The sequence below is a fragment of the Psammomys obesus genome, unplaced genomic scaffold (assembly GCF_907164565.1).
Source record: "Psammomys obesus unplaced genomic scaffold, mPsaObe1.curated_primary_1811, whole genome shotgun sequence".
Taxonomy (NCBI): Eukaryota; Metazoa; Chordata; class Mammalia; order Rodentia; family Muridae; genus Psammomys; species Psammomys obesus.
The window spans coordinates 23,975,032-24,000,122 of NW_026596039.1; the positions used below are offsets into that span (position 1 = coordinate 23,975,032).

Here is a 25,091-nt window from a genome sequence, read left to right on the forward strand (position 1 = left end):
AAGCAAGTTGACAGAAACGTCTAAAGCTCAAGAGATCAAAGGAATCAGCTGGGAATGTTGGTACACATGTAATCTCAGTTCTCAAGAGACTGAGGGAGGAGAAGCAAGAACTTAAGGACATCCTGGTGTCAAAAGTGAGACCCTGTCACAAAATAAAAAAAGGAAAAACAGGGGGTTGGAGAAATGGCTCAGTGGTTAAGGGCACAGACTGCTCTTCCAGAGGACAAAGGTTCAAATTCCAGTACCCACACGGCAGCTCACAATTGTCTGTAACTCCAAGATCTAACACACTCATATAGACATACATGCTGGCAAAACACCAATGCTCATAAAACAAAAAAGGTAAATAAATTAAGTAAAAACATAGACTTTGGCATTTTTCATAGAAATATCAAAAACTTTCAAAGCAGTAACAGAAAACAAGTTTTCCTTTTTCTTTCTTTTTTTTCGGGGAGGGGATGGCTACTGCTGGGGACAGGTTCATAGTACTTAGCATTGGAATTCACTATGTGGACCAGGCTGCATTCAAACTCACAGATTCACCTGTCTCCGCCTTCTGAAGCATATGCCTCCATCCACCACCCACCCCAATGTAGGTTCTTTAGGAACCTTAATGTTTGTTCAATTGCTTGTTTATACACACAAAACAACAATCAGAATTTTAAAAAAGGAAACAGTAAAAGAAAATATGCCCAAGAAAGACGGGTGCCAGGTGTGGTGGCTGTATCACATGAGGATGTGACCCCTGAGGTGTGACTGAGGGAAAGGCTTTACTGTCGATATGAGGCAGAGCACAGCCAGAGGCACCAGGAAGAGTCCATATGGAGAGAGAAGGCAGTAGACTAAACATGGCGAGTAGAGTGGACTGGGCCATGAGAAGAGAGAGAGAGAGATCAAGAGAGGAGAGAGTAGAGAGGGGTCCAAGGGACAGAGAACCAAAATATCCAAGAGCCAAAAGAACCAAGAGGCAAGAGAACATATGGCTTAAATAGCAGGGTTATGTGGAAATCAGAAGCTGGGGAAGAGTGGAGGATAAGCTGGGGAACTTTAGAATGCAGAGTAGGGTGAAAGAGCAAAGAGCAGCCTGGAGAGCAGCAAGAATTCTGTAAGAGGTACACTGAGAAACTCCCAGGCCCACATGTGTTTTGATATGCTAACAGGCACTACAAGTAGCCTTTTGTCCCCAGTTACTTGCTTCCCCTCCCCATGCTCCAACCTCAGACAGGGTTTCTTTGTATAGCCTTGTCTGTTCTGGTCCTGGACTCACTTTGTAGACCAGGCTGGCCTCAAACTCACATCAAACCACCAGCCTCTGCCTCCCTGAGTGCTGGGATTAAAGGAGTGCATTACCATGCCCAGCTTGGCCCCAATTTCTTTTGGTCCTGGGAGTGGCACATGACTTAAAGACCAGCTCCAGAGGTACTGAGTTCAATTCCCAACAACCACATGGTGGCTCACAACCATCTATACCCTCTACTGCCCTCTTCTGGCATGCAGGTGTACATGCACATAGAGCATTCAAAATAAATAAATAAAATGTGAAAAAAAAAAAAAAAAAGAGTTCCAAGCCTATACAATAAGACTGTGTCTAAACAAAGAACAAAGAAAACAGTGACAAGAATAGAGAACTGGCTAACTGGCTAACAGCACTTACTGTTCTTGCAAATAAACTTGGTTTAATTCCAAGCACAGAGGTTCACAATGATCTGGAACTCCAGTTCCAGTAACTCTGATGGTAACTCCAAAGTATACATAACACAAACTCACAAAAGTAAATAAATCCCTACAATAATATATGAAGATAATGCAAAATTAAAACCCCAATTATATGCTACAGTTGTTGTTCTTTATTTAGTTGTTGTAGTGTTGTTCTTTTTGGTTTTTTGAGACAGGTTATCTCTAGGTCCTGGCTGTCCTGGAACTAGTTATGTAAACCAGGCTGGCCTTGAACTCACAGACATCCAGCTGCCTCTGCCTCCTGAGTGCTGATATTAAAGGCCTGTGCCACCCAGGCCCACATAATTATTACCATTGTTAAGATGAACACCTCATGACTTAGAATGTGTCAGGATGTGAGGGACTGGTACCTGATACACTCCAGAAGGAAAGCTGAAACACACAGCCACTTAGAACAAAATCTGATAACTTCTTAAAAACTTAAAACATGGTCTCGAGAGAGGGCTCACTGTGAAAGACTACAAGCTGCTCCTGCAGAGGACCTAGGTTCTATTCACCGTGAACACTGCCGTTCATAACCATCCGTAACTCCCATTCCAGGGATCCAATGCCTTTTTGGGCCTTATAGGCCTCAGTTATGAACTTTATATACATACATATGTGCAGCCAAAATACCCACACATTAAAAAAACAAACAAACAAACACCTAAAACATATAGACTGCACTCCTACATGAGGGCATAAGATGCTACACAGAGCTGGTCCTCTACAGATTGAGGGACACATGGGAACATGATGGTCATGAAGACTATACAGCAAACAATCATTTAGTCCAGGATCTGCAATATTCAGTGAAAAGAAAAAAAAAAGTCTTATTTAAAATCCAAAGACATTTTGATCCTCTCCCATTCAAGCTCAGTAACATGGAAATTCTACTCCATGCTGGTGCAGTCAAGAACACTGGGCCTCCTCTTGCTAAGCTCCCCAGAAAGTATTAACTTCTCGGGAATAAGAAAACGGCAACAACCCCTCATCTTGTCCCAGTGTTCTTATTTGACGAGTACCTTTCAATGACTGGCTCCCTCAAAAAGGCTACTCTCAGGACTTCTGACTTTGAAAAAGGTTGGCCAATGGCTGAAGCTTTCTCTACATTCACAAACCTATCTGGGTTTTACATGTGTTGCTAATGGGAGCAGACTATTGCACAAAGGCGTCCCCACTCTCAATGGGTTCCTGATGCACCCCCGCACTGTGGCCTCTTCAGTTAAACAGGACAGAAGTGTGGGTGAAGGCTCCCCAATTTAGAGGCATTCTTGTGGCATAGGACAGACCACTGAAACAATTTCTTAGGTTCACTGCACCCAATACACATATTCTATCCAGTGTGAATCATTTGGTGTCCGCAAAGTCCAGTCCTGCAGCAAAACACTTTCCCACATTCCCTGCATTCCTGATGCTTAGCTGTAGTGTTGTGTCTCTCATGCTTAATGAGGCTGTTACTCACAGTAAAGACTCTTCCACACACATTAAATGTAAAAGTTTTCCTCTGCTACTAACTTATTGGTCTTTCAGAGGTGACAATTTTTCTGTTTTTTTTTTCTTTTAACACTGCCCAGATTGCCCAGACTTATGACATTCAAAAGGCCTTTCCCCAGTCTGAGTCACACACGATAAACAAGGCTGTATTTTTTTTTTCTGAAATGCTTTTCCACATTCTCTGCACTTCTACGGCTTTTCTCCAGTGTGAACTCGAAAATGATACAAAAGGCTGGATCTGTTCATGTACGCCTTCCCACATTCACTGCATGTGAAAGGCGTTTCTCCTGTGTGAACTCGCTGATGAGCAACCAGGAAGCAGTTATGCTTGAAAGTTTTGCCACATTCACTACACCTGAAAGGCTTTTCTCCGGTGTGAACTCTGAAATGCTTAACAAGAAAGGCCTTTTGGCTGAAGGATTTACCACATTCACTGCACTCAAAAGGCCTTTCCCGAGTGTGCACTCGGGCATGATAAACGAGGCTGGACTTTTCCTTAAACGCTTTTCCACATTCGCTACAATTATAAGGCTTCTCTGCATTATGAACTTGAAAATGGCGTGTAAGGTTGGATCTGGTCATATAGGATTTGCCACATTCACTGCACGTAAAAGGTGTTTCTCCTGTGTGAACTCGCTGATGAGAAACAAGGGAGATATTATGCTTGAAAGCTTTGCCACATTCACTACACCTATAGGGCTTTTCTCCAGTGTGCATTCTGAAATGCTTAACGAGAAAGGCTTTTTGGCTGAAGGACATCCCACATTCACTGCACTGAAAAGGCTTTTCTCCGGTGTGTATCATTCGGTGCCGATTAAGGTGAGAAGTGCTGGTAAAAGTTTTGCCACAGTCACCGCATATGCAGTTCTTCTTCTCTCCCTGCACAGCCTCTCCACTCTCGGTGCTCTTGGGTGGCTCCCCCACAGTGTAAGTCACCTGATGCCTGAGAAGACCTGAGGGGGTCTGGAGGATCGTCACATTGTCTGTGCTTAGTAAGGGGGTCTCAGCACAGCTCAGCATCTGCTGTTGGAGCCTGGATGAAGTAAGATCTCCTTCTGCAGACCGACTGTGCTCCAAAGGGGACGGCTCACCCTCCACTTTGATCCAACAACCTGAGCAGAGAGAAATACTGATGTAGACTGTCATGACAGAGAGCACACATTACCAACAGTGATCTTATTTCTCACACAAGAAGGGGGCTTGTTCATGGAGGGAAGGGTCCATCGCCATGATGAATTTGTCAAGTTCATAGGTTCTAGAAACCTTAGGGGCAGCAAGAACACAAGAAAGCAGTGAATCATAGGGAGGAGTGCTAGGAACCATAACCCTGCCCTCAGCAAATGGCTTTCTGCAAGCCTCAGCTGCTGGAGATGCAGGACACAGAGCAGAAGGCTGTCAAGCCCATAAGACACAGCACCTGAAGACTCCCCGTTCCAGGACCGTCCTGGGTATAGTGCACACTAACACAATAAAGGACGACCTGTGTTTCACAGTGTTGCACGGGAACAGGCCAACATACCTGTCCATAAACACGGAGTCAGGAATCTCAGTGCAGGCACAGAGAGATCTCCACAAGACTCCAGATGGCTGATGTCATGAATCCCAGAAGGTATAAGTCCTAAAGTAAAATGAAACATGAAATGAGAGTTCTGTACTAGGACTGAGAGATGCAACCCAAACAACCGATTGGAAAAAAGCCTAATTAGAATCCTGGTAAGAGTGTCTTGCAAAACAAAACAAAACATACACCCCAATAGTGAACTTATCAGTCCCACATTGCCTGCCCCAGGCAGACACAGCCTATGTCGCCTAGAAGTACCCCAGTCACAACAATGCCAAGTATTTACAGTATCATCAGGTCACAGAGAAGCCACCACTGTTAAGATTCCTGACTCTAGGCCAGGAGTGGTTGTGCAAGACACTAATCACAGCACTCAGGAAACACAGCAGGAACATCTTGGCAAGTTAATTGGGAGCCAGGTCTACATAGAGAGTCAGCACAGCTCAGGCTCAATAGATAGACCTTATCTCAAACTACCTCCAATGCACAAAAAATCCTAACCCCAAATTGATTCCAGTGTGCCTTTCTGCAAATGAGAATCAGGGCTGTGGTGAATCAAGTCTCTATTTTTAACCTGTATTTTATACAGTGGAAGAAAGATTCAGTGTTCACAGGACAGCATTGAGAGGGATATGGATCTCTAGAAAACAGGAAAGCCTATATGCTCTAGCAAGATGGGGCCCTTACCCAGCGAAGACACGAGTGTGAAGGCCTCCGTCATCACAGTCTGGTACAGGAGCCTTTGAGAGTCATCAAGTAGTGTCCATTCCTCCCAGGAGAAGTACACAGCCACATCCTCAAAGGACACACAGCCCTGCACAATGGGGGAAAGTTGAGTTTATATGAAGCCTGCCTGTCAGGGACTCTTGCCATCCCCAAGACAGTCGCTCCCACTTAGCTTCCTACCTCAGAGGGTACCAGGTTCTGAAGCTATTGACACCCAGTCTGTCTTCAAGGTCCCACCAACCACTCTGTTCAGCACTCAGCAAAAGCAGGCAAGTGGACATGGTGGCTTAGTTACTTCACTATGACTGTGAAGAGACACCATGACCAAGGCACCTTATAGAACAAAGAGCTTATTGGGGCTTATACTTCAGAGGGTGAGTCCATGCCCCTCATGGCAGCAGGTGTGCATGGCACTGGAGCAGTAGCTGAGAACTTACAACCTGATACACAGGTACCAGGCAGAAAGAAAGCTAACTGGGAATGGTCAGGGCTTTTGAAACCTACAAGCCCACCCCCATTGACACACCTCCTTCAAAAAGGCCATACTGTGAACCTACGGTGACGGGGGGGGGGCATGTTCACTGAAGCCACCACAGCTGCAGTCAATCCAAGCTGGAAGGATGCCATGCAATGTACCTTCTTTCTATCAGAGAATTCACATGGGCCTCTCCCAATCATCTGACTCACACAGACCATTTTGGGGTCACTGTTGTCCACTATGTCCATGGCACAAACGCCAGGAAGCCATCGGCACACACATCGGTCTTCTCACTGAGCCTCCATTTCCATCTCAGCATGCAGGCCCAGCCTTCAGCTACTGTGCTCCCCCAACTCCTGCCTTGCACTAAAGCCAGCAGTCCATGTACACCTGAGGGTTTCTCAGCATTCCCAACCCACCTCACTTCCAGGCATCCTCTCCTGTCATCACTGGAACTTTAAGTCCTCTGAATCTTAAGCCACTAGTTGATATAAATGGAAACCCGGCCATGGAATCCCTGCTGTGGATGTGGGGACCTTTCATTCTCAGCGCATGCCAGGGAAATTCAATGGAAGGACAGAGAGAATCCCAAGCAAAGAGTCCCAGGACACCATAATCTCAGAGGTCACTTATGTGAAAACTGAGGAGTGTGATTCCTGGGCATCCCCACTTACCTCTTCCTGGTTGGCAGGTTTCATTGAATACTGGGAAACCTGTAGAAAAACAAGGCTGTGAGCAACAAGCAAGGGTGTTGGTGTCTCAAAGGTTCATCCAAGTCCCCTCTCATACATGCAGTCAGGTACACCCAACTGAACCCTGGGCTCTGTCCCTTCCTGGATGCTCTTAGGCAAAAATATCAATCTCCTCAGTTTGTTATCTGAGGTTAAGAATGGCAGCCTGTCTTATTTACTATTCCATTGCTGTGAAGGGACCCCTGACCAAGGCAGCCCTTATAATATAAAAGAAGCATTTAACTGGGGGCTACCTTACAGTTTTGGAGTGTTAGTGCATTGTAGAAGGAATCTCTTAGTCTGTATGGAAGCATCTCTGTCAATAAAAAGCTAATTGCCTCTTAGCTGATGTAGGAAATAAGGAGCTGGGAGTTCTAGGAAGAGAGAGAGATGAACTCTGGGACATAGTCAGAGGTGGGAGACTCACTGTGGAATTCAGAAGATGGACATATGAAACTGAGAAGAGTTAACCAGCCACATGGCAGAACTTAGAATAGAATAAATGAGATATCAGTTATGAGCAAGTCAAGGAACATGCCAAGTTATATTGGCCTAGGCTTTTGTAAATATGTTTAAGTCTAAGAGTTATTTCTGGGTGAAAAACACAGGTAAGGGAAAACTACCATCTACAGTCCATGATCATCCTATTGGAAAGTAGACAGGCATGACACTGTCTACTTTACATTCTGGTCTACAGACAACATGCAGCAACACACACACACACACACACACACACACACACACACACACACACTGCATCTGGTGTGGGCTTCTGACACCTCAAAGTTCACCCTGTTGCACCCTTCCTCCAATAGTACCATAGCTCCTAATCCTTTTAATCCTTCTCAAACAGTTCCACGCCCTGGTGAGTAAGCATTCAAATGTTTGCCCTTATGGGAGTCATTCTCATTCAAACCAACACAGTTTCCTTACTCCAAAAAGGGAACCATAGTATCAAACTCAGTCCTACGTATTAAGTTCTTAGTATACACTTTTTCAGTGAACATCATTAATGCTTCTGTCAAAAGCTTCACAAACACACATTTCCAAAATGTGTAGTTCTATCTACCCACATTTAAGTAAGACTTTGGTATTAGCCAAGTATGACTGTGCAGGCTTTTATGCAATAATCGCAAGGCAAAAGCAGGCAGACCTATGTGTATCTGAAGCCAACACGGGCCTCACAGGCCAGCTAGAGTCACATGGTCATTTCAGTTGAGGGAAGGGGAAGTGATAGCTAACACGGTAGACTTAACCCAAATGCTGAATGCCACCACAGGACTGTAAAGCACTTGGAATAGTATTTTTTTTATCCATGCCCTTCAGAAACACTTCCCCTAGGGTCAATTTATTTATTTATTTTTATTTAGTTTTTCTTCACAGCTACACTTGCTGCTCAGCAGCAAGTTCTGATGGCTGAGTTTTCAAAATTCATTGGCAGTTCAGGAGAGTTGGCTCAACTGTTGAGGGCCCTTTCTCCTGTTACAGACAACCAGAGCTCAGTTGGCAGCCCTTACCCCAAAGGAGAACCCACTGGAAGGAAGAGTTCTGTGAATTCAAGGCCAGTCTGGGTCGAAACAGTGAATTCCAGCCAATATTTTAAAAATAAAAAGTGAAGAAAAGTTCTTTAATCTCATCACTCAAAAGTTAGAGGTAAAAGGATTTGAGTGTGAGGACAGCCTGGTATACTAGAGTTCCAAAACAGCCAGGACTACATAGAGAGACCCTGCCTTGGAGGGGTGGCAAAGAGGGAGGGAGAGATAGAGGAAAAGAATAAAAGAAATCCATCAAAGATACGAACACCCTCACGCCCTCTCTACTCCACGCTCAAACCCGTGCCTGAGTCCACAGGATTTACCCATGGAGTCACGGCCCTGTCTGCACCCGCATTACCCACCGCATCCTGATGTTTCCCGGGGACTCCGGGAAAACTTAATAGACAGACCTCTCCTCTGTTCAAATCTTCCATGGCCAGCACCGTCTCCAAAGACAAAACTCAGCTTCTTAGGAGCACTGAGCCCTTTCCCCCATCTAAGGCCAGCAGGGGTCACTCCAGGGCTGCCATCTCTGAGCTCCGGCCCGCCCACAAGCCTGGGGAGGTACAATCCACCAGACGCTGTGAGTCAGAAAGGATCATTCTCTAGCACACAGATGTCAAAACCATAATCTCGTCCACCGATGTCCTACACCCGGGGACACGAGGGCCTGCCCTGCTGGCTCCCGATCCAGATCTCAGCGCTCTAGAATTCAGGGAGGTGGGCGATCAGGAGTCACTCACCTGGGGCAGGGCTCCACCCGCAGCCTCCACAATCACCATGGGGCTCCACAGCATGGTGGGGCCCTGGGACGTGGCCATCCCTGCTCGAAGCCTGGATCAGACCCCTCAGGTCGTCGCAAACGTCAGATCCGTTTCCCTGATGGAGGACAAACGCTTCTAACTCTCCCGTTTTCCTGCCATAACCAATACTGACGAAGCCAGTTTTCTGCCAGACTGACAGATCCAGAAAGTTTCAAAGAACCTCCTGCAAGCAAAGCCGAAAGTCCCGCCCAGCGTCCTTTTGTCGTCACCAAATCTCCTCTTTTCATTGGCTAATCTTGGTGCAGTGTCTTCTGGCCAATGTAGTTCGGACAGAATCAAGCACCAGGAAGTGGACAAACCTGCCCAGATGGAGCAGAAGACTCAAGTCTGATAGGGAGATTTGTAATTATAGATGTGCCAATATTTCCTTGAGCTACAAGGCCGGGCTTGCTGACCGTCTCCTAAATTACAGAACTGCAGGCAGAGCCAGGTGGGTTTCTGGGATTAGAAGCCAGCCTGTCATAGTGCGTTTCAGGCCAGGCAGGGAACATTAGGGAGAGTCCAGATTGAACATGGCCCTGAGCCAGTCCATGGGAGGACAGAGGTCAGGAAAATGGGCGAGAAGCCACCAACCAAGAGGGGCGGCCTGGGCTAAGAGACTAGCATAGGCAAAAACCGCTGAGTTATATAGGCCAGAAGAGCTGGAGAGTTCAGAGTAGGGGTCATGTACTGCAGCCAGGAGCCTCCTGTAACAAGTAGAGACACAGAGGGATCCTGGGAGAACTTGGCAGCCAGTGTCAGCTTTGACATGTTAATAGACATCTCAGCCTTTATCTTTGTGTGAAGGGTTCTTGCTGTGGTCCTTTTGTAAATAAAATGAAAGAATTATGAGGAGAAAGGAAGAAGGGACATATTTGGACATATTCTTTCACCACTGATCTCTAGAATTCAAACTCTCCCCATTTTTACACACCAGATATTGTGCTATCACAAGTAACTTTTCTATTGTGCATCTGTGCTAAGGGAATTTGGGGTTGCATAACGGTGTTCAGCGCAGGAAAGTGCCACCTTACTGTGTCATTAAGGATAAGCTTCAGAGGAAAAGACTCCAGCAAAAGCTTCCCGGGAAATCAGGAATACTGGTGCATATGTAACTATGACTTTGTCTACAAAGAGTCCATTTAACTCCTTATGCACGGATCCTCCTCCACCTTCTCTTTCTGCAACTGCCCTGGTTTCTATGGCAGCTGTCTGAACTACATTACCCAGAACAGACTGTGCAGAAAGACAGGAAAGTGGGCCGGAGGCATTGGTGCATGCATGCCTTAAATCCCAGTGGATCTTTGAGTTTGTGGCTAGTTTGGTCTATGGTCTAGTTCAGCCAAAGTTTCCTAGAGAAACCCTGATTGGAAATAAAGAAGAAAGCGAAAAGGTTTCGAGAGATGGCACCTAGACAGGTCTGAAATCTACACCATTATTGTGTGATTGGTTCTAAGCCTTGGGTAAGAACCTCCCTGTTCATGTCCCTCTCTGGGCAGCCCAGTCAACTGGCCTGGGGACTCTGAATGGAGTGACACATGTCCCCTGGCCTACTTGATTATGTCAGTACCCTGAAGTCTAGGTCCTGAACCTAGGCAGAGGGCTAATGTCCCTGATAGTGAATCGGTCTTGCAGGATTCCCTTGTTTGTTTGCTTGTTTATTTTTTATTTTTATTTATTTATTTTTTTTGAGATAGGCTTTCTCTATGTATCCTTGGCGGTCCTGGACTCACTTTGTAGACCAGGCTGGCCTCGAACTCACAGTGATTCTCCTGCCTCTGGCTCCCTGAGTGCCAGGATCACAGGCGTGTACCACCATGCCTGACTATATTTTTTTAATTAAAATTTTATTTTTTATATTAATTACAGTTTATTTACTTTGTATCCCAGCTATAGCCCCCTCTGACTAGATTTTTACCTACTAATTTTACTCTTAAAGATTGCATTTGCAGCCTATTGATGGTGGCCCACACTTTTAATCCCAGCACTCCAGTTCAGAGGCAGGCAGATCTCCAAGTTCAAGGACAGCCTGGTCTACAGAGCAAGTTTCAGGACAGGCAGGATTACACAGAGAAACCCTGTCCAAAAAGCAATAAAGGAAGAAAGAATAGAAAGGAAAGAAAGAAAGGAAAGAAAGAAAGAAAGAAAGAAAGAAAGAAAGAAAGAAAGGAAGAAAGAAAGAAAGAGGAGGGGAGGGGAGGAGAGGAAAGGGAGAGAAAGAGGAAGGGAGGGAGCCAGGGAGGGAGGGGGTGGCAAGCACCAAAGCAAAAAGATCTAGTTCTAATCTTATTTTGATATGAAGACAATACATTCATGAGCTTTTACTCACTTAAAAAAAAAAAAAAAACGTGTGTGTGTGTGTGTGTGTGTGTGTGTGTGTGTGTGTTTGTGTCTGTATGTCCCTGAAATTGTGAAAGTCAGAGGTACAGCTTGCAAATGTCAGCTTTCTCCTTCCACCATGTGGATTCAGATGGTTATACTTAAATTTATACTTAAATAGTGGCTTTCCCCCTTTAGCCATGTCACTTCCTCTGGATTCCTATTTAGACAAGATCCGTGGTTTTCAACCTTCCTCATACTGTGCTCCTTTAACACAGTTCCTCATATTGTGGTGATCCCAATCATAAAGTTATTTTCATTGCTACTCATAAATGTAATTTTGCTACTTTTATGAACCGTAATGCAAATATTTGTGTTTTCCCATGGTCTTAGGTGACCCCTGTGACAGGTTCATTCGACCACCCCAAAGGAGTTGGAACCCATAGGTTTAGAACCACTGTGCTAGGGTGTTACACTCTCTACAGTAATTTTATTTTTGTTTGGTGTTTTGTTGTTTTTGTTGTTGTTTGAGACAGAGTCTCTATGCAGCCGTAGCATCCTGGACCTCACTCGTAGACCAGGTTAGCCTTGAATTCAGAGATCTGGTGGGGCTTAGTTGATTTTGTTTGGGATTTTGTGTGTATGTGTATGTTTGTGTGCCTGTAACTGCAGGGTGTGGTAAATATCTAGAATGCTGAGAATGCACCCAAACCCAGCTGCACTTGATGCTCTTGCAAAGGACCCAGGTTCAGTTTCCAACGTCCACTTGGGACACACACCGTTTGTCACTACAGTTCCATGGCATCTGATACCTTTTTTCTGGCCTCCATAGACCCTCCATGCATGTGCTGCATATGCATACATGCAGGCTGACACCCAAACATATAATACTATTTTTTAAACACACCTGAGCAGTAGTCTCAGCGGCTGGACCTTGTATACCAAGATGAAGTAGAGGTGCAGGACAAGAGAGATGTGCATGTTGACAGGGAGTGTGTGCTTCGACTCGACGGTCTTCGAGAGCAGTTACTGAAATCTGGTTATACTTGGGAAGCGTGAGGTAGAGGGCTTTATGTGACTTAGCTGGTTGAGAGGAGTGACTCTGATGGAATCTGTTTATTCACTTTACTTTTGTTGCTCCCTGTTGAACACAATGGTCAGTGGGACCTTATGAAGAAAGGTATCAATATTCCCAGGGCCTGGTACACTCAGAGATAAGGTAAGCTTTAATGTCTGTTTAGCAACCATGATACATGGAGTTTAAATCCCAGTGCCCACATAACAAACTTGGCTTCATCTAAACCTGTTACTCCAGTTCTGAAGGATCTGAAACCTTGTTCTCTCTCGCATTATTCAAATGCAAACTCAGAGGTACAAAAATGGGCACAAACAAATCAGCTCATTGATAAATCAGTAAACAAAATACTTTAAGGCTGTTCCAACATAATGGTGATGTCAAAACCTACTGAAAGTGGCTGGAATGGTAGAATGAACTGGTAGAATGTTTGCCTCATAAGGATATAGCTCACTTAGAGTTTGAGCTATGTCAACACCAATCCTAAGAAGAGGCCCACTGCTGGAGATTGGTCTGGTGCTCTGTGTATTCAGATGCTAAATTCTGGGCCCCAAGATCTGGTTCCATGGGCTCTGTCAACAGCAACCCTAAGTAGTGATGTACACACTCAAGAAGTGGAGGTAGTGCATCAGAGGTTCAGTCTTCCTTAGATACATAGCAAATTAGATAGACCTAAGGCTCCATGTGACTTTGTCTGAAACCAGCAACTAAACACACTCATGGGGAAAGGTAAAGAGGAGATTAAGAAAGAGTACAAGGGTGTTAGGAGCCTGAGGTTCTTGTACACTGTGATCTCCAGGAAAAACAAGATTAAGCACCCAGGACTGTTCTTTCAAAGGGTAGGGCATATAACCTGATTTTCCAGAAAGTTGGAAACTGGAAGTAATTAATAGCTTGATGATCTGAGTTATCTGTTGGGCTAGGCCATATCAAGTTCCTACACCCAGGACTAGGGGTGGCTAATAGCCCAAATGACCTCTATACTATCTGTATGATGAAGGCCAGGCCAGAGCCTTCCTAGGCCCTTAAGCTAATACAGGTACCCTATCCTTAGAACACATCTTCTTGGAAGAGATGACACTACCTTGAATCAAGCTCCGATTTAATTACACTTCCTGGGGATTGTATTACATCAGGAGAACTTTTTTACAAATTATAGTGTTTAAATTTGATGAGAATGAACAGCCTGTGCTGAGGATTCCCCAGCATGGAGAGTAGGAGGGTCTTTGCTGACAGGGTTGCCTGCAGAGGAGATAAGGTATTGGCAATGGGAGGGAGTCAGGCAATGGTCAGGGGAACTTGGCAGTCAGGCTGCCTCTGAGGCTCTGACTTCTAGTAACCAGGTGCTTCTTTTTTTATACAAGTTTCATAGAACAAAGACAGACTAATAATTTGCCAAGTGGTACAGAGTTGGTACGTGGTTTTTCATTACATATTCAGGGCTACAAGTTCAGTTACAATTAGAAAATACAAACAGAACAGATATTATTATTATTATTATTATTATTATTATTATTATTATCCCTATGGCTCCAACTTAAAGAATCTAAAGAATGCTCCTCCAAAGCAAGCACATTTAATATATGACAACCTGCTTTCAGGCTGCCAATGTCTGCTATTTGAGAGTACTCCAGACAAACAGAAAATAGCTAAATAGGGCTTTTTATGAAAGGAAATACTAATACTTATTTTACTGTATGTTTCATCAGCTATGCTATAAGGTAAAAAAGTTTATTTTCGTCAATCTATTTTATTTACTGAATTATATTCCTCTAGGTGTGTACCCTATATAATTCCTTATCTTTAACTACATTTTCAGAAAGCTCTAAGCCTATTAAAAGGAGAAAGAAAGAAAGAAACCTTGGATCTGTAACTGTTCTCCTGGCCAATCAGAGCTTGTCAGTTGTCACTGTCACCTTGCACTAATTATGCTGTTTGAGTTTGCTCTGGGTCAGATACCCCAAGAAGATTTGCCTCATCTAGCTATGTGCTTATCTGTGCTTAATCTCCAGATCATAAGGAAGACTTCCAAATAGTGGCCAGATAAAGCTAATTTTAGGATTTTCCTGAGAAGACTCAGACCTAATTTTTCTTAGGAAAAGACATAAACTGAATCATAATACAGAAAGTCCCCAATAATACAACACAAAGAGCCAAAACTGAAAAGTTACAGATAGGGCAGGGATTATAGCAACCAGCTCAGCTTTGCTGGAACTGTGTCAAGAAGCTATGCTGGCTTCATGACTCTCCCCGTTTGCAATGTATCTTGCTGTGCCATGCCTGAGAGCCGAGTCCTTGAAGTCTTGATCCAGGTTAGTAATGCCAAACTGAACCTACTGTGTCTACCTGCAGGATCCCCCTCACAAGGGCACTCTAAATAAAATCTGAAGGACACCGGAGCTTATAGAGAAAAGTCATTGAACCTATTCAACCCAATTTGTTGTTGTTTAAACCTGTCATCACAGAATTTATTGTGCAAATTCAGTGAGATATAAGTGAATTTAACAAGGAGATAGTTTCATGAAAAGAAAATGACAAAGAAGAGTAAGTAGTGAGTATTGTTCTTACAGTTCTGCATATAGTAATCTGTTTTAGTCTGCTTAGGCAACCCATTTGTTTAATTTTGTAGCAACTATAAACTACTTGTTACTATATTTTAATGTTTGCACATTCAATGAAATGTTCCTGAGAAGTTTGTACATTGTGTTAGTTTTTTTTAGATTTATTTATCATTTCATGTGTCTGAATGTTTTACCAGCACATATGTATTGTATATGCACCATGCACATGTCTGGTTCCTTGGTGTCCTCGGAGGTTAGAAGATAGCATTGACTCATCCTGGAATTGGAGTTACAGACAGTTATGGACTGCTTTGTGGATGCTGAGAATCAAACTGGGCTCCTCTGCAAGATCAATAAGTGTTCTCAACCTCTGCACCAACTCTCTAGCACCCTGCATGATGATTTTTTTTTTTTAAGTTAGCAGATAGTTTTCAAGTTTAGTCACTTGGAATACAGGAGCTGGGTTCTCTTGTGCTACCTCACATACCTGAAAATCTCCCTAAAAATGAACCCATTTGACATTTTATGGCCAGTCTGTTGATGTCTGTATAGCTCCCCCTACTACCCATGTTGATCTCTCTAGGCGATATTCTCTTATCCTCAGATTCTGAATTTCCTGTAGCTTTTACTATACTCTATGAATTTTGCTATGGCCATATTTTATAATATGTGTATCAGATTTATCTATAATTGTTCATGTCACGGTGGCCAGCTCCACTTTATGGCTAACATTAGAAGAATACTCTAGCATCTACTTTTCTAATATATTTCAAGACAAGGATTTATCTATTTTGATTATTATAATTGTTATTGTTGGTTTTGAGACAGAGTTTCTCTGTGTAGCCCTGGCTGTCCTGGCCTCAGGCTGGCCTCAGACTCATGGAGATCTGCCTGCCTCTGCCTCCCAAGTGCTGGGATTAAGGGCGTGCACCACCACCACTCAGCTGTTACTATTATTGTTGTTACCGTTATTATTTTATATTTATTACTTTGGTTTTTGAAAAAAGGTCTTTCTATATATCCCCAGCTGGCCTGAAACACACTCTGTAGACAAGGCTGGCCTCGAACTAAGAGAGATCTGCCCTCCTCTGGCTCCTGAATGCTGAGATTAAGGGTGTGCACCACCACCAGCAACAACAGCCAGCTCCTCCTTCTCCTCATATTCATTATCATTATTATTGTTGTCATTATTACTGTTTTAAATTTCTAATTTTGGTTTTTGAGACATTATCTTTCTATATAGACTTTGCTGGCCTGGAACTCACTATGTAGATCACTAGGCTGGCCTCAAACACACAGAGATCTGCCTGCCTCTGCCTCCCATGAGTGCTAAGATAACAGACCTGTGCCACCACACCCAGCTTTATGGTTTATCTCCTGTTCTTGAGTTAAGAAGGGAGAAGGTTTCCCCACCCCTTGTTCCAGTGCTTTACCATGCCAATAACACCTCATCACCTCTTCCTCATAGCACACTGTGGCCCAACAGAAAGGAGACTGAATAAAAACTGATGACCGGTGCAGAAAGGACAAAAATGTTAGGCCTTTCTCTACCATTCACATGGTCAATAACAATATTGAATCCCACCTTTCCCAGAATCAACATTCACCATCAAGTTGTGAAATGTTCCAGAATGGCAGAAATTTTTTATTATCTCTTGCTTTCTGGAGTCTCCTTAAACCTTCGGAGGTTAATCATTACTCTGTGCAGAGATGAGAGTCGAGAGAGCAGAGACATGAAAGTGGAATCAAAGGCAGCAAAATAACATACAATGAAGACTTAGCATCTCTTCTATTCACAGCATCCGAAACATCCTTCCCACCTATGAAAACAGTGAAACTGTGGGGAAATGGAAGAGGAAAGGATGCAGGGGACCGCGCGCGCGCGTGCGTGCGTGCGTGCGTGCGTGTGTGTGTGTGTGTGTGTGTGTGTGTGTGTGTGTCTTATAGATCTGGGCTTTTCGCCCTGCCATAATGGACACCTGATAGGCCCACGAGAAAAAACAGGAATACAGGTGGAGGAGAATGGAAAGTGCATCTTGGAATTGCGGAGACCTGTTTCTAGAATTCGGACTGTTTTCACATTTTCACACATCAGATAAGGCATTGTTGCCATTGAAGCAGGGAAATTTGGGAATGAATACCAGATTCAGACCCAGGCATCCACCTTACTGTGGGCTTGATGATCATGGAAATGGAAACACTGGTGTCTCCGTAAGCTCGGCGCTTGTCCACAGCATTCCGTTTAATTCCTTGCATGCCATTTCATCAGCTTATACCTCCGCTGCAGTGTCCAGGTTTCCAGGGTGCATCCTTTCTGAACTACATTACCCAGAAGAGACAGCAAAGAAGGGCTCAGCCAATGAAAACTGGCGTTTCCCTGGGCTTTAACAAAAAGAAAAAGAAAAAAAGGAGGCGGGGCGGGGCGGGGCGGGGGAAAGCTTTAAGACTTAGTGGTTGCCAGCAAGTAATTGTCTTCCTCGATGCTCAGGTCAGGTCAATGGAAAACTAGTTTTTACCCCTGGTGGTCCAGGACTGGAAGGCGTGAGAGAAGCGAGGCTTTGTTCTCTGGCACCGAACCAGGCTTGAAGTCTGCGACGACCCCGTGTGACTGGCTGCAGGCCTAGGGAGGACAGCCATGGACCCACCTGTCCAGCAGAGTCAGACTGCTGTAGCTGGACAGGGTCCCCAGGCACAGGTGCGTAACACGTGATCACTCCCCTGTACCCCCCACCACGAGTCCTAGAGTGCAACCAGGGCTGGGCTCTTAGTCGGAATTTCTCAAAGGCGTAGGGTCCTCGGGCACATCCACTAAAGAGCCTGGGGAAGCCCTGTGGATTCAAGACCTGTTCAGGGGAGCGGGAGGCTTTTCACTCATAGCCTTCTTTATTCACAGATTCCAGTAAGTGCAAAGACATCTACTGACCATGGAGAGGTAAGTGGAGGGTGCCACAGGAACTCACACTTCTCAATTCCCATGCAAGCGATGTTTGGGATTACAGTGCTTTGAGACTTTTTGCTAGCTGTTCTCCTATCCGATTTTAATGGAAAATGATGATAGAATATAAGGTCTCAAGTCCAGAGCAGGAGCTATATGGACAGGTTTCATTTATGGAAGCCACTCTCTTAAGATTCAGAGGTATTCAAGTTCCAGTGATGACTACTAGAAAATGCTTAGAAGTGAGATGGATTAAGAATGCTCAAACGCCCTTGGGGTGCTTGAGATCTGCTGGACATGGTGGAATAGGCAGCTGGGAGTCGTGCAGTAGATGCGAAGCTGTAGGCTTGAATACTAAAATTAAAATGGGGGGACATTATGAAGAGTGATGTGCATGGTGACAGAAAGTAGAAGAGATGGACTCCCAGCTCATATCCCAGGGGTATAGTGGACTCAACTCTGGACATAATCTGGTTGGCATAATGTAGAGGAACTGTCTGGTAGAAAGGTGGAACTTTCCATGCCAAACATCAAGACTAGGTAAATTTCACTTGTGCACCTACCATTTGTGGTAGGTGCTGAATACCGTGCTCATTGCAACCTTGAGTAGCGACTGAGTGGATGTAGAGCCTGGTGCCCTCTGAAGAAGGAAGCTAAATGGGACTGGCTGCTTCTTTGAAGTCCAAAGGGGAGGAAAGGGGAGTTTTTCTTATTAACTCAACGTTCTTTGTTGTGACAGGGTTGTGTGGCCTTTAATGACGTGGCTATCTACTTCTTGAGGGAGGAATGGACACTACTTGATGACTCTCAGAGGCATCTATACCACCATGTGATGATGGAGGTCTTTGTTCTCATGTCCTCATTGGGTAAGGATTCCCCTCACCCCACACCTGGCTCATTCTATAAGAACATCCTGTCTGGGTGGGCTTGGCTCCTTTTCGAGAGAGAAGTGTCTCCTTCCCAAATCTGGCCTATGAACATTGATTCCTTCCCCACTGTCTTGGAGTAGGAAGTACCAGTGAGAGACCTGGTCATGGTACATAACCATCTTCTCTCCCTTAAGTACAGCAAACACACAGGAGGTGGCCTGGGGAGAGAAATCTTATCGTAGTTTAATAGAGTTCATACTGATTGTCTCCCCATGGTTGTTGAAACTAAATACTCCTGTCATTCCTATGACCCAGGTATTGCTCTCTTCCTCTAGGTGACTTGGGTCTGCCTGTGGCAGAAATTGTGGCACTGATATAGACAATATTTGGTGGGTTTTCTTGCAAGACCTTTCCAGGGGTGTCTTAGAGTTTCTATTGCTGTGAAGAGACACTAGGACCATGGTAGCTCTTATAAAAGAAAGCATTTGGTTGGGGCTGGCTTACAGTTCAGAGGTTTAGTTCATTGTCATCATGGTGGGATACATAGGGATGCAGGCAGATATGGTGCTGGAGAAGTAGCTGAGAGTTCTATATCTGGATCAATGGGAAGAAGGAAGAGAGTGAGATACTGGGCCTGGCTTGAGCATCTGAGACCTCAAAACTCATCCCTAGTGATACACTTCCTCCAATCAGACCACACACACTCCAACAAGGCCACACCTGCAGCAGTGCTACTCCCTATAAGTCTATGGGGCACACTTTCATTCATACCACTACAAGTGGGTCTTTGTCATTAGCTTTTATTCCTATGAATTACCATAGGAATCACTGTTTTAGAATGGGACATTAACCTTTCCTGTGTTTTACTTTAGGACTCATACCTTCTGGAACCTGTGACATCACTCAGCTGGAGTCTTCAGGATATCCTTTCATCCCTGCACTGAGATTCTTGACTCCAAGTAAGTGGACAGGTATTTGGAGGGTGGAAGTTGTTGATGTATGCACCTGGCCAGTGATGGCACCACCCACAGTGAGCTAGGTTCATGCACACCAATCATTAATTGAGAAAATGACCCTTGATTATTTAATGGAGACATGTTTCCAGCTGAGGTTCCCTATTCTCAGATGACCCTAACTTGTGTCAAGTAGAGGGGGGAAAGAAAAAACCTAATCAGACGGTGTCCAACAGTTGAGGCTCTGCAGAAAGCCATTTTCTGAGGAAGGAGTTTAGGTCCCCAGCACTCCTGCATGTCATTCTCATGTTGTTGTCTGTCATGTTTCCTGGGACGGGACCTTCCAGCTTCATCACTATCATAGTCCCTTCCCATTTTGAAGTTTCTGTGAGAAATCCTGTGTGCTGAGTACTTGTGTGTGTTGCCATTTAAAGTCTCCATGTCCTTTATCATTGTTTCTCTGTTTCTGTGTTGCTGCAAAGGAGTTGAGGTTGAAAAGATATCTTGTGAGCAGAGCATTTCTTCGGAAGGAGGGCTTAATGCAACCATGCTTCAAAGCCAACATCTGGGCCGTTCTGAGAAACCCTTACGGAGAACAGAGCACAGAATTCCAGTTACAAAGAGCAACAGAAGTGACCTGTCCAAGAAGACTTTAGAAAGCACAGACAACACTCCCTCAGGTCTTGTCAGGAATCCTGTGACTCGCAGTCATGGGGAGCCACCCAGGAGCACCAAGAGAGGAGAGACCTCGCCCAGTAAGGAGAGAAAATGCCAATGCAGCGACTGTGGCAAAGCCTTCAGTTGTAAGTCTCTGCTCATCCGACACCGGAGGATACACACGGGAGAAAAGCCTTTTAAGTGCAGCGAATGTGGGAAGTCCTTCATCCAAAATGCTGATCTGAATCAACACTGTAAAGTTCACACGGGAGAAAAGCCTTTTAAGTGCAGTGAATGTGGGAAAGAGTTCAAACATAACCGTTCCCTTGTTGGGCATCAGAGAATTCACACTGGAGAAAGGCCATATAAGTGCAACCAGTGTGGGGATTCATACATGAACAGGTCTAGCCTCATGCAGCACTATCGGGTTCACACTGGAGAGAAGCCTTACAAATGCAGTGACTGTGGGAAATCATTTAAGGAAAGGTCCAGCCTCGTTTATCATGCCCGAGCGCACACTGGAGAGAGACCTTTTGAGTGCAGGGAATGTAAGAAGTGTTTTAAAAAGAACTCGCACCTCACGAAACACCTAAAAGTTCACAGCATAGGAAAACCTTTTAAGTGTAATGTGTGTGCGAGAGTCTTTACTGCGAAGTACAGCCTCATTAAACATCAGAGATTTCACACTGCAGCCAAGCATCATGAGTGCAAGGAATGTGGGAAAGTGTTTTGCTACAGGACTGGACTTTCTAGACACCGGAAGACTCATACCGAAAGTAGTAGTGAGGGCAGTGAACATGGGAAATCTTCATGATCTACCCTATCCATGCAAGAGAATGTTCACTGGAAGAAAATCAAGAATGTCTCCCCCCCCACACACACTTCTATCCTGTTTAACTGAAGAGGCCATGGTGCTGGGATACATCATGAACCCACTGACTGTGGGAAGGCTCTTGAGCAAAGGTCTGCTCATAGCAACAGACACATGGCCCAGATAGGGTTGTGAATGCAGAGGATGCAGAGAGACTTCAGCCACTGGCCAACCTTGCCAAGCCGTGGAAGTGAACCTGACTTTAACAGAAGTCCTGAGAGTGGCCTTTGTGAAGAAGCCAGCCATTGGAAGTTACTCATCAAATAAGAACATTGGGACAAGATGATTATTGCCATCTTCCAATTCCTAAGGACTTAATGCCTTCTGGAGAATTTAGCAAGAGGAAACCCTGCATTCTTGACTACACCAGTGTGAAGTGGAGTTTCCCTGTGACGGAGTTTGAATGTGGCAGAAACAGAGTGGTCTCCATCTAAATAAGACATATTTTTGTTGTTGTTTTGGCTGCTCACTTGCTTTTCTTTTCTTTCTTTCACTGAATGTTGCAGTCCCTGGCGTGAATGACTGTTGTAAGGTCTTCATGACCATTGTGCTCCTAAGTGTCACTAGTTTTGTAGGGGAACAGCTCTGTGTAGCACCATATGCTCTCCTGTAAAAGTGCAGCCTTTATGTTTTAGGTATTTGTTGCGTTTTCAGGTGTGAGTATTTGGTCTGCATATAGTTATATACCCTGAGTACATGCCTGGTGACTATGAAGGCTCAAAAAAGATATTGGATACCCGTAACTAGAATTACAGATGGTTATGAACCAGTGTGTTTTTTGAAAATGGAACCCAGGTCTGCAAGAGCAGCATGTGGTCTCACACTGGGCCCTTTCTCCAGCCCATGTTTTAAGTTTTTAAAAAGTTACTAGATGAGGGCTAGAGAGATGACACAGAGCTTAAGAGCACTGGCTGGCCTTCCAGAGGTCCTGAGTCCAATTCCCAGTAACCACTTGGTGGCTCACAACCACCTATAATGAAATCTGGTGCCCTCTTCTGGCTTGCAGGCACACATGCAGGCAGAACACTGTATTGCATAATAAATACATCTTTTAAAAAGTTACTAGATTCTGTTCTAAGTGGTTGTGCATTTCACATTTCCTCCTGGAGTATATCAGATGCCAGTTTGTCACATCTCCCCTGATGATTTGTAAGTTGTGAGGTGTTTACTTGAATCATTTTAATAGTTCTGCAGTAGCATTCATTGTAGTGTTAATTTTGCATTATTCTTGTATTATTGTAAAGATTTGCCTAATTTTGTGGGTTTGTGTTAGAGCCTCCATGTATGTGTGTGCACCACAGGCATGTCCACTACCCTTGTGGGTCCTTGTGAATTTCTATGTGGATCATGGTAATAAAACCAAGGTTTTCTGCAAGAACAGCAGCTGCTGTTAGACCGTGGGAAATTTCTCTGTCCTTCTCATCCAAGTTTTCTTTCTTCTTTCTTTCTTCATTCTTTCCTTCTTTCCTTCCTTTTCTAGACATACTCTCACTGTCTAGTCCTAAAAAGCCTGGAACTCTCTGTGTAGACCAGGCTGGCCTAGAACTCACAGAAGTCCACATCCTCTGCCTCTCAAATGCTGGGATTAAAGATGTGAGCTATCACACCCAGCACACACATTTTCTTTTTTGCTATTTTTCTTTCATTATTACTTTTTTCTTTTTTTGTCTTTATGTATGCTTATTAAAATGCAAACAAAAAAATCAAGCAAACAACAAAAACAAAACAAAGCAAAACGAAACACACACACACACACAACCTTGTTTCCAAGCAAGGGAGTGGGGGCTCATGTCTTCAGTCTAAGAACTCAGAGACACAGGTGAATCTGTGAGTTTGAGTGCAGCCTTGTCTATATAATGAATTCCAGTGCTGCATAGTATCTCTCTCACACGCACACAAGAATAGAAAGAGAAAGAAAAAAAAAAACTTGTTTTGTGAATCTGTTTTGAAAGATTTTTATATTTCTGAGAAAAATGTCAAAGCCTATGGATTTTGTTTTCCTTTTTTATGTTGGGAGAGGGTCCCCTGATCCCAGGGTGCCCTCAAACTCTGGATTCTCCTTCCTCAGTCCCCTGAGAATTGAGATTGCATGTGTGCCAGCATGCCCAGCTGTTCTCTTTAAGCTTAGGCATTTCTGTTAACTTGCTTTTTTTTTTTTTTTAAGTTCTTTCTTTTTTCTAAAGAGGTGAGATTTTTCTTTTTAAAAAAATGTAACTTATTTGTATTTTCTGTTTATTGGTGTTTTGCCTGCTGGAGTTACAGACAGGTATGAGTTGTCATGTGGGTGCTGGGAATTTAACCCAGGTCCTCTGGAAGAAAAGCCAGTGCTCTTAACCACTGAGCCATCTCTCCAGCCCTGGGGTGAGAATTTTCTAACCGTGAAGGTATAGCCATATTCATACCTGCTAGAAGGAGTACAATTATCCTTATGAACAGAGGCATATGACACAGGATCTTGTAGTGTCTGCACAGACTTCTGCCTATTCATGCTTTCCCAGATTGAGGGACAGGATCTCCTGCAGAGGCCTTTGGTGTGATGTGAGATGGTGGTAGCCTTGCATTTTTGCCTGGTATAGGCTGGAGTTTACCACATCTGAGTGCTTTCTAAGGACAGGAAGTGGATCATGTGATAGCAATTGGAAATGATGCATTTGTGGGTAAAGCCTAGGAACAAGCAGGCCTTGTGATGTATAAAAGAAAAATAGAATAGAACAAAAATGAAGTATACTCAAAGGCAGTGGTTCTCAGCCTTCCTAAGTTGTCACCCTTTAATAGAGTTCCTCATGTTGTGGTGACCACCAACCACAAAATTATTTTCATTCCTACTTCATAACTATAATTTTGCTACTGTTATGAATTGATATAATGCAAATATCCGTGTTTGCTGATGATTTTAGGCAACCCCTGTGAAATAGTTGCTCAACCCACAAAGGGGTCACCACCCACAGGTTGAGAACCACTACACTAAAGTGTATCAGTACATCACTGACTTTTTAAAAATTTACTTATTTATACAGCATTCTGCCTGCATGTATGCCTGCATGCCAGAAGAGGCCACCAGGTCTCATTATAGATGGTTGTGAGCCACCGTATGGTTGCTGGGAATTGAACTCAGGACCCTTGGAAGTACAACCAGTGCTCTTGACCTCTGAGCCATCTCATTCCAGCCCCATCACTGACCTTTTTACCATACAAAAATAACCTCTTCTTTATTGGACATTATGTATCACACAGATCATGAGTAGCTGAAGTCTTTCTACAACCAGCAGAGAGAATGAGATCTAAAGAGAAATTCATTTGACTTCATCATCACACCTAAATTAATTATTACACTTAAATATACACTTAATTATTACACTTAAATATTTCAATTACATGGTCAAAAGTCTGCATAAATTATACAGTAGAAGCTGAGCACAGTGGCACACACCTATAATCCCAGCACTTGGGGGGCAGAGGCACGGGTATCTCTGAGTTCAAGACCAGCCTGGTTTACAAAGCAAGTCCTAGGATACCCAGGGCTACACAGAAAAACCCTATCTTGAACAAACAAACAAAGAAAAACCAAAAATAGATTGTAGGTGTATCAGTCACTGGCATAACAGGCATGTGCATAGACGGACATATAAACATCCAAATACAAGCAGTTGTAAGATTCCTGGTGGATGCTGAGACTCTAATTTGTCCTCTGTAAGAGCAAAATGTACTCTTAGCTGCTGAGCCAACAGCCTAGCCATGAAAAAAAAAAGTTTTTGTTTTGTTTTGTTTTGTTTTAAATAAATAGGCCAATATAATGGTGAGGTC

At 44.0% G+C, this 25,091-nt stretch overlaps 2 protein-coding genes across 2 annotated transcripts in view; one reads left to right on the forward strand and one right to left on the reverse strand.

Annotated features, from left to right (window-relative positions):
• The window catches only part of LOC129687667 (zinc finger protein 416-like), a 42,718-nt gene extending 20,037 nt beyond the window's left edge, over positions 1-22,681 (forward strand). Inside the window, exon 4 of the mRNA XM_055622165.1 lies at positions 20,561-22,681. Within this exon, the coding sequence (XP_055478140.1) occupies positions 20,561-21,230 (670 nt within the window). The 3' untranslated portion in view covers positions 21,231-22,681. The remainder of the gene's footprint in view (positions 1-20,560) is intronic.
• On the reverse strand, positions 1,618-9,189 carry LOC129687662 (zinc finger protein 501-like). Its single transcript, XM_055622157.1, has 5 exons — positions 8,988-9,189; positions 6,653-6,691; positions 5,462-5,588; positions 4,733-4,831; positions 1,618-4,325 (listed from the first exon to the last, which is right to left on the reverse strand). Exons 1-5 carry the CDS (start codon positions 9,063-9,065, stop codon positions 3,403-3,405), a joined length of 1,266 nt encoding a protein of 421 aa, XP_055478132.1. The 5' UTR covers positions 9,066-9,189; the 3' UTR covers positions 1,618-3,402.
• Positions 22,682-25,091: the final 2,410 nt, after the last annotated feature.